The sequence below is a fragment of the Neovison vison genome, chromosome 13, assembly GCF_020171115.1.
Source record: "Neovison vison isolate M4711 chromosome 13, ASM_NN_V1, whole genome shotgun sequence".
NCBI classification, from domain to species: domain Eukaryota; kingdom Metazoa; phylum Chordata; class Mammalia; order Carnivora; family Mustelidae; genus Neogale; species Neogale vison.
In genome coordinates this window covers 106,542,650-106,552,339 of record NC_058103.1, presented here as the reverse complement: position 1 = coordinate 106,552,339, position 9,690 = coordinate 106,542,650, and the positions used below count along the sequence as shown (strand labels likewise).

Genomic DNA, 9,690 nt, shown 5'->3' with positions numbered 1-9,690 from the left:
GATTGGGTACAGAAGAAGCTGAGCTATGACACAGGCCTGACCAAGCACCAGTGGACTGTGTAGGGGTCTCTGGAGCTAGGAGTCCCCACTGGAATAGTCTCTTCAAAGCCTGAAAGAGCGGGGGCCCTCCTGCCCCTCCAGCTCATCTCTCCTCCTCCTTCCATGCTTCCGGTGTCCCAACGACACCACTCCCCAAATAGATACATCCCCTCACCACCATACCATTGCACAGACTGTGCTTCTCGCTTGGAATGTGCTTTCCCCATTTCTGTCGTCTTTGTGAGCTTCTTGGACCTTCCTCCCCTTCCTCTTTACCTTTCCCGAGGAAGAACAAATCCGTCGTTCTCTGAACACACCCATCATCACACCAACCACATGATGGTACCTTATTGGTATTCCAGCTCCCCCTGCCCCCCACACTCCCGCTGCACATCACAAGCTTCCAGAGCGCAGGAACTGTGGCTACTCCGCTCTGCATCCTGACTCCCAGCAAACCATCTGGCACAGAAGACACTCAATAAATACTGACCGGCCATGGTGAGTTGAGTGGTATGGTTATACAGAACCAATCCATAACAGCTTGTCTGACTTGAAATTTTGCCATATGTCTCCCAAACGAAAGAAACAGATCTTGAATGTGAAAGATGAATTTCAACATTTCAATTTTACTTAAGAACTTGCTTTTTTGTCTTGAAAAAATAAAAAATTCATTTTGCAGTATTCATCCACATAAATGGTCTAAGTCCCATGTGGTACAAATACATTTCCTAAATGGAATAAATGGAAGAGAAGGTTCTTCCCCCTCGACAAAGTACATGCCGGGGGCGCCTGGATGGCTCAGTCAGTTGCGCCTCCGACTTTTGATCTCAACCAAGGTCTTGATCTCAGGGTCATGAGTTCAAGCCCCACTGTAGGCGTAGAGCCTACTTAAGAAAATGAAAAACAAAAGGACAAAACCACAACATATGCAGAGGAAGGGCACGGAGGTCTGCGTGCTGTGGAGGGGGGTGGTCTGAATCTGGCTGTGAACGCTGAAACCTCAGGCCTACAGGTTACTGCATGTGAAACAGGTTGGTTTCAAAGCTGCCTTTTCTTGCTTTTCATAAGTTCTAGGTGGTTTTTAAAAATTATTAATAGGAACAGTTTAAAAAAAAAACTGAGCAGAAAGCACAGAGTTCTGATGCACCCCTCTGCACAGCACAGTTTCTGCTACATTTTTTCCCATTTGTGTTAGTATAGTGTTTGCAGGTTTATCTGTAGGATAAATTCCTCCTGGTGGGATTGCTGGGTCAGAGGGCAAATGCATTTGTCATTTGGGCAGATAGAATGGCAGCTGCCTTTCAGAGGATTGTACTACCGGGAATTCCCACTGGCCCTGTGTGACGCCTGAAGCCCCTTTCAGCTCTAACAGCTTTTATCCTGCCCCCTCCCCAGGACTCAGGCCCAGCGGGTAGATCTGTGGGGAGTTTTTCTTAGACGTGGGCTCCTAAACTGGCCTCAGCGAGCTGTGCCACATGTGAGAGAGCTCCAGTTAGAAAGTGCTTGGAGGCAAAACTTCCAAGCTATTGCCCTGCGCAGATAATTCCCCACACCTGTGAAACCCTGGGGAGGCTTCCTGAGTCGAATCTTTGGGGTGCCCCACTCTCACCAGTGTGGCCGAGCCACAGGGCAGCCTGTGCTGGCCTGGCACCCGAGAGCAAAGCTCCAGACCAGCTGGGCCACCCAGTATGCTTGTCCCTTGCCACAGAGGCCTATTTAAATTGCTGATCATTAAAATTAAACTACACATTCGGTTCCTCAGGCCCACTAGCCACACTTCAAGTACCCAGCGGCCACATGTGGCTGGTTAGGAGTAAACATTGAATAGCCCAGATCTGGAACATTCCCGTCACCCCAGAAAGTTCTGTTAGACCTTGCTTCTCCAGAGAGAAGCCCTATCTCCGTAGATAGGGCTAGTAAAACTAAGACAACTGTTAGGTCCGTTATTAAGCAAAACGAGACTGAGACAAAGTGAAAGTTATTTAAAGCTTTATTTTATGATAAGTATTAGAAATTAGACTGATTGGTCAGCGGAACGAGACAGACAAGGTGAAAGTTACGCAAAGCTCTATTCTGTGCTAAGCATTAGAAGTCAGATGGTCAGGGCCGTCTCTGAATAGAGTGACCACCCCCAGCTTACAGGCTCATGAATTGACTGACCAGTCAGGGCCGCCTCCGAAGAGGGCGACCCCTCCCCATCTTACAGACTACCTTTTTTTTTTTTTTAAATATATATATATATATTTATTTTATTTTATTTGACAGAGAGAGAAATCACAAGTAGGCAGAAGTAGGCAGAGAAGCAGGCAGATAGAAAGGGAGAAGCAGGCTCCCCGCTGAGCAGAAAGCCCCGTGTGGGGCTCAATCCCAGGACCCTGGGATCATGACCTGAGCCAAAGGCAGAGGCCACCCAGGCACCCCCCAGACTACCTTTTATAGAGCAAAAGTCTGGCCACACATAGGTGGCCAATGAGATTGTACTCATGTTAGGTCACACGCACGTGGCCAATTGAATTGCAATTTACCCTATAGTAGCTGTTTGAACTAACCTATTACTCTGGTCAGAATTGGTGCTCAAGGTTGGCACCCAAGTGGCGGGGTTTACATTCTTTGGTGGTTAGGGAAAAAGTATGTGTGTTTCTTACTGATTGGATGTCTCCACCTTACAACTCGTCCTTGTATTCTGGGTTCTGTTATCAGGAACCGGCCAACCTGGCCTTGTATTCTGGGCTCTGTTATTAGGAACTAGCTGACCATATTTTACTGGTTTCCCAGACTTGCTTCTAAGTAAGTTTCTCTGGGGGAGAGGGGGCAGGGTCAGTTTAAGTTTTACTGTACAAACAACAAAATGGCTTTTCACCAAGATGGAGTCACTCTGGCTAAATAGGTCCTTACAACAACAACTTGATGTAAGGCGTGTTCCTGGACTGGATCCTGGTCCAGAAAAAGACACAAACGGCTCAACTGACAAAATGGGAATCAGGTCTGAGGAGGAGTGAAGAGTGTGGTATCAGTGTTCACTTTCTGGTTTTGAAAATTATGCTGTGATTAAGATGTTAACATTTGGGGAAGCTGCATTGTGAAGTGTTTTCCGAAATTCTTTGTTACTGGTTCTGCAGTGTTTTTTGTTAGGTCTGAAAGGATTTCAAAATAAAAATTTTAAATGAAAAAAAAACCTCTAAAACAAAAAAAGAGCGTGTGCCTCCTGGAACACGATTGGGGACGATAGAAACAGAGATGTGGAGTAAGCGTGGTGTTCATGAAAAGCCAATGAATGAGCGAAGGGCAGTCCATTTTGTGATGGTTGGAGAGACAGGAATGCGGGGTTTGGCCCCCGACCTCAACAGCTGGGCTAGCTGCTTTATCCATCTGGGGCCTTAGTGTCCTCTCTGAAAAGATGCCCCTTGCATCTCAGGAGACTGCTGTGAGGCTCCAAGAGCTGTAAAGAACCATACCTGTGGGAAGAGATTACCTGCAGAACCCAAGCTGGCCCCGGACCAGCCCTCGTGAAAGATTACAAGCCATGCCCGCTGCTCCTGCTCGGCTGTGCGGTTCAGTACAAGCAGCTGGAGGTCTGTTAACTGTGATTTTTTTTCTTTTTTTAAAGCCCTCGTGGTGGTCCTCTTCTGTTCAGTGGCTCCCATTCTGAGGCCCCATACCCCTGAAAGTCTGGCCCCTCCAGTTACATGGCCGTGCACCTGCTGGGGGCCCCCAGGTCAGCATTTGCTTTCTTCCTGATGCTTTCTGCAAGAGAGAGGAATCCTATTGCTTCATGTTGCCTACGCGCTGCCTCAGAGGGCTAGTTTTATGTTTTAATTGCCTGCCAGTGTTTGTGCTAAAAGAAGATAGATATTTAAGAACATTTTGGAAAAAGAAAAAGTCATCCCTAACTCCTCTCCCCCCGACACCCCAGGCCATGATTGTTTTTCCACCTTGCCCACAGCTGCTGTGAGTTACCCACCACACAGGGGGCTCTCCTTTCTCCTCTCTAGGACATGCCAGCCCTGTTTTCACTGTTAACTGCCTTCATTACTACTGCTGACTGCCTGATACCCCGTCCTAGAGTTGCCCCAAAGTGCACCACACCAGCGGCCGTTACGGTATTTACAGCTCTTTCATTGTGAGCTGATTTTGTTTTTAGTACTGAATGTTCTATCTTGCTTGCCTGATAGTTCCACAGGGTGCTCAGAATCTCAAACCAGGCATGTAGAATGGACAGGCTCCAAAGGTTGTGATGGTCTCAGAAATTTTATTTATTTGACCAGATCGACTGTTGGAACTTCTTTTAAGCCAGTTCTGGCCCATATGTCTTACTGTTTGTGAAAGAGGTCTGCAGGCTGTTCCAGCCTTATTCCAAATTAGAAAGAAAAAAAAAAATCAAAGTACAGAGGGCCAGAGAGGAAGAGATGATAGCATCGGTGGGTTTGTGACTGTGAAGGTTGCAGGCATGAATTGAGCCAGCACGCTGACGGCGCGGATGGGGAGACGGGCCTGGGAGGCACTGGTTTGCCCAGGGCTCTGCCTGAATTCCAGTGGACAAGGCTAGGACCAGGAATCCGGAAGGTTCAGAGCCAGCACCCCTGCACTGTGGTCTGAGCAGACCTCCGGGGGCTCTGTCACATTCTGGGGGGGTAGTGCTGCCCAGAGCTAGGGACACTTACCAGCCAGGTTCCTCCTGCCAATGGCCACGAGGCCTTCAAACAGCGCTTTGCCAGGATTCTCACCGGCGGTGGCCACGCCATGCAGCCAGATGAGTAGCATCCGGTGGCCGTGCTCCTGGTAGCTCTTGGTGCCTGACGACCATGAGGGGAGAAAGAGAATGAGCCAACCAAGCCCCACCTTGGCTGCCCTGCACCACCTCCTGCACATACCAGGTAGGAGAGAGCCAGGCCCTTCTCTAAGCTCCAGTGGAGCTCAGCCCAGAGATGGGGAGAGGAGGGGCAGGATAGGCTCAGAGGGGGTGGGGGCGGAGGTTTTGTGTTGAGGACTCTAGAACTTCCCCAGCTGCAGGCTTTCTCCTGAGCGTCCACCATGTATCATGTTGGTGTCGCTCTGAAGACAGATTTGGCACTCCTTGTTGTGATCCCATGATGCACAGGACTATTCCTGCTTCTCTGGCTACTCACAGTAACCTGTGCCTTGCCCGCCAGTGGTCCTATTTTACAGATGAGAAAACCGCTTAGTGCAAGACAGAGGTGGCCATGTTCTTTCCTCCACACCAGTGGTTCTCAGCTGGAAACCCCCAGGAAGGCTTCCAAAAAATACTGACACCTGGGTGCCATTCCCCACCCACCTACCCCAAGAGATTCCAACCTACTTAGGTCTGGGTGCAGCTTGAGCAGTGAGTGGTGTTAAGCCTTCCCAGGTAATTCCAATGTACGACCACGTTTGAAAATAACTGTCCACACTCTGCGGTGTGGGAGGATTGGGTGAGCTTTTTACTCCACTCTGTGACTAGGTAGGCCTCCTCTCCCAGCCACTGGGGCCAGGTCAGTCCCCCGCGTGCTCAGACTTTCTGGCCCCCTCTGGGCCATCAGCAGGCACTTCCTCATGGTGCTGCCTTTAGCATAGTGGCTTCATTTGGCCCATTTATTCACTATCCCTTGCCCTCAGCCCCATTATTTAGGCGTGCTCCTTTATCCTCTCTGAAAGTTCTTATCCCTGCTCTGTTCCACTAACTGGTGTGCATATTTTTCTGTCCGGTATCTCTCTATGCTAATTATTTGAGTTTTATAACAGGTTGAGTCTGTTTGGATTAGACCCTCTTCACTTTTCCCTTTCCTTCACTATTCCCTCTTCAGGGTGCCTGGTGGCTCAGTCAGTTAACCATTGTCTGCCCTCACCTCAGGTCATGGTCTGGGGTCCTGGAATCGAGTCCCAAGTCAGGCTCCCTGCTCAGCAAGGAGTCTGTTTCTCCCTTCCCCTCTGCCCCCCAACCTCAGCTCACGCTCTCTCTCCTCTGCTCTCTCATACATGCTCTCTCTCTCTCAAGTAAATAAAATCTTTAATCATTCCCTCTTGATTCTTTCAAGAGAACTCTAGAATCTTTTAGTCAAGTTTCAAAAACCTCCTATCTTGATGTGATTAAACCTGAATCAGGGGAGCCTGGGTGGCTCAGTCAGTTAAGCATCCAGCTCTTGATCATGATCTCGGGATCATGATCTTGGAGCCAGGATCTTTGGGTTGTGGGATTAAGCCCCATGTTGGGCTCTGAGCTCAGTGAGGAATCTGCTTGGGTTATCTCTCCCTATCCCTCTGCCCCTGCCACTTGTTCTCCTTGTAAAATAGATAAATCTTTTAAAAAATCAAAATTTTAAACTAATTCGGGAGAAATCGATGTCTACCTGACACTTCTAGCCAGGAATACACAGTCATTCCACCTACCCAAGTCTTTTGTTTATAGTTGAACTAATGTTTATTGTTTTACTCATATGCCATTCATATTTCTTTTTAGAAACTATTGCAAATGGAATAGCTTTTCCAAAATGTCGGGGACCGCCTCTGGCCGGGAAAGTCCCCACCATTACAAGATGGCGCTTGGCTCACTGCCAGCAAAATATGCTGCAAGTAAACAACGAACTTTCTGGTGAAGCTCGCCTAAAGGAGGACATAGTCATTGGCTGTTTCAAATTTAATCAGCATAGTAACAGGACTCTCATTCGCTCTCCCCATTATTTGGCCCCTTATTGGTCACCTTGCTCACTGATTGGTCATGTAAACGTATATAAGTGTATAGACTTGCGGAAATAAAGGGGGAGAAGATACATCTGAAATGGGCCTTCTTGTCGTCCTTGCGGGTCGAGGGCGGCACCAAAATACCTCTATATATCCTCCCCACCTATTGATGGTACACAGGAATACTATGGTGTCTGTATATTTTATCATATTTAGCCATTTCACTGCATTATTGTATTGAGTTTTTCAGTTTACTGGACTTCCTGTGCATGATTATAGCATTAATAAATTTCTCTCTTCCTTTCAATATTTACAGTCCTTATTTCTGTTTCTGTTTTCTGTCCTAGTACTAGGAGCAGATTTTTTTTTTTTTTTTTTAACTTGAGAGAGAGACCAAGTGAGCATGACGGGGGAGGGGCAAAGGGAGACAGAGAAGACTCCCAGCTGAGTGGGAACCCAACTCAGGGCTCAGTTCCAGATCCCGGGATCACAGGCCCAGGACCTGCGCAGAAGACAGACATTTAACCGACTGAGCCACCCAGGAGCTCTGCGCCAACATTTCCAAACAGATACTAAATAATGGTGGCAAGATCTGGTCCTCTCCTTTTTATAGGGAGTGACTTTCGTTTGGTGTGTGAATGATGGGTATCAGCTTGGCCTAACTCATGAAGAATGTGAAGTTCACAGGTCAGTGGGGAGGGAGAGGCAGAGGGCACGGCCTGAGCAAAGGCCTGGAAGAATGGAGAGCCATGTGGGTTATTGGTGATGGCATGTGGCTTATTGTAGTCAGGCTGCGGGTTGCATGGGCTTTCCCCCCAGAAACACAGAAAACCGAATATCCAGTGCCCCCCCCACTGGTCACTTTGGGGTAGGGAGAGGCAGGGCGGTACCTGTCCACTGCTGCTCGATAGCATGGACGTGAGCCTCAGTGAACTCCCAGCAATACGCCAGCTTCTTCCACTCGTGAGGCCGCAGGTCCCTGGAGGCCAGTCGCCACAGCACGGAGTGGAATTGCTGCCTTTCCTGCCGATGGTCCTGCTTAAAGGTCAAGTTCTTCCCATAGGGATCCTTGGGGTCCTTGCGCAAGGGGTGATCCTGTGAGCAGATCCCAAAAGTGCAGCTGCCATTTGGGGGGAAATCCCTGCCAGGCTCTCCCGTGGGAGTTTGGAGGGGCCCTAGCAGCATCCCAGGGCTGGGGCATCATGTGTGTGCTACTCGGGTTTCTTGCTCTGTGCCTTGCTTTGAGTTCGGGAACCCCAGCAGCTCACACTGTTCCTCTGTCCAGAATTCCTTTTCTCACCTGCCTGTCCCTCAACCCCACTGCCACAGTCCAAAGATCACCCACATGCCACCTCTTCCGGGAAGCCTTCCCAATTCCTCTCTTTTCTCTGTGTTTTTGTTACACAAGCGTCAGCAGACTCGGTGGCTGTGGCTAACACCAGTCAAGCCAAACCAAGGATCAGGCACTAACTAGATTTCCTGAATCCCAACAAGTAGTAAAGATGGGCTTACAGAATTCTTTCTATGCAAAGCAGGTGATAAAATGAGAAGTTACAAAAGAATTATGTGATAGCCTAAGTTAACCCCACAAAAGCCTAAATAAGCCTCTCTAAAGGACGTGGGTACAGAGTTATGGTTCTTAAAAAAGCTCAGGTGGGTTCTGGCATCTGCAGCTGCAAATCTTATATCCTGGTCAACAGTGGCCAGTGACTCGATGACCCGGGAGACTGGCTGTCACCTGGGGAGGTTCCTCAGCAGGGTTCCCGGCAGCATCTGTGCATGGGATCATCTGGGAGCTTTAAGAACCACTGACTCCTGGGACACCTGGCTGACTCATTCTGTGGAGCATGTGACTCTTGATCATGGGGGTATAAGCTTGAGCCTCATGTTGGGTATCGAGATTAATTTAAAAAATAAAATATAGGGGCACCTGGGTGGCTTAGTGGGTTAAGGCCTCTGCCTTCGGCTCAGGTCGTGGTCCCGGGGTCCTGGGATGGAGCCCTGCACTGGGCTCTCTGCTCGCCGGGGAGCCTGCTTCCCCCTCTTTCTCTGCCTGCCTCTCTGTCTACTTATGATCTCTCTCTCTCTCTCTGTTAAATAAATAAAATCTTAAAATAAAAATAAAAAATAAAATCTAATAAACAAAACAAAACTACAGATGCTTGGTCCCCACACCAGTGATTTTTTTTTAATTTATTTATTTATTAAACACAGAGAGAGATCACAAGTAGTCAGAGAGGCAGGCAGAGAGAGAGGAGGAAGCAGGCTCCACGCTGAGCAGAGAGCCCGATGCGGGGCTCGATCCCAACACCCTGGGATCACTACCTGAGCCAAAGGTAGAGGCTTAACCCACTGAGCCACCCAGGCGCCCCCACACCAGTGATTCTAATTGAATTAGCCTGCGGGTAGGAGGGAGGTTTGTGATTCTAACTGCCCAGATGCCTTAGCATTGAGAACTTTTCAAGTCTGAGGTGTTAGAATCAATATAGAGGAATCAGTTTGTCAAACCCTTGGTATTAATATTTTGGGGTCACAGTTAGGAGTAACCTGTTGTATGAAAAGGGGCTGTAATGTTTCTGAGAATCTAATATGTCCATGAAAGAGAATATCTTATGATTCTTATTGAAATTTGTTACTGATTTTGAAATAGTGATTTTTATGAGCGGTACAGGAGAAGCTAAGTTTGCAAACAATATTGGAATGTTTAAGATATTTGAGATTCACTTTATAGGTTTAATTTACTGGATTTACTGGGATAACTTAAGAATTTAGGGGGCACCTGGGGCACCTGGGTGGTTCAGTGGGCTAAAGCCTCTACCTTCAGGCTCAGCTCATGATCCCAGGGTCCTGGGATGGAGCCCCACATTGAGCTCTCTGCTCAGCAGGGATCCTGCTTCCCCACCCACTCTTCACCACCTTCCTCTCTGCCTACTTGTGATCTCAGTCTGTCAAATAAATAAAATCTTAAAAAAAGAA

General features: G+C 48.2%; 1 protein-coding gene across 1 annotated transcript in view; it reads right to left on the bottom strand.

Moving 5' to 3' along the window:
- Nucleotides 1-2,861: 2,861 nt before the first annotated feature.
- The window catches only part of ANKDD1A (ankyrin repeat and death domain containing 1A), a 43,654-nt gene continuing 36,825 nt past the window's right edge, over nucleotides 2,862-9,690 (bottom strand). The window contains exons 13-15 of the mRNA XM_044229581.1: nucleotides 7,605-7,809; nucleotides 4,701-4,832; nucleotides 2,862-3,783 (exon numbers count right to left, since the gene is read on the bottom strand). Of these exons, the coding sequence (XP_044085516.1) occupies nucleotides 3,722-3,783; nucleotides 4,701-4,832; nucleotides 7,605-7,809 (399 nt within the window). The 3' untranslated portion in view covers nucleotides 2,862-3,721. The remainder of the gene's footprint in view (nucleotides 3,784-4,700; nucleotides 4,833-7,604; nucleotides 7,810-9,690) is intronic.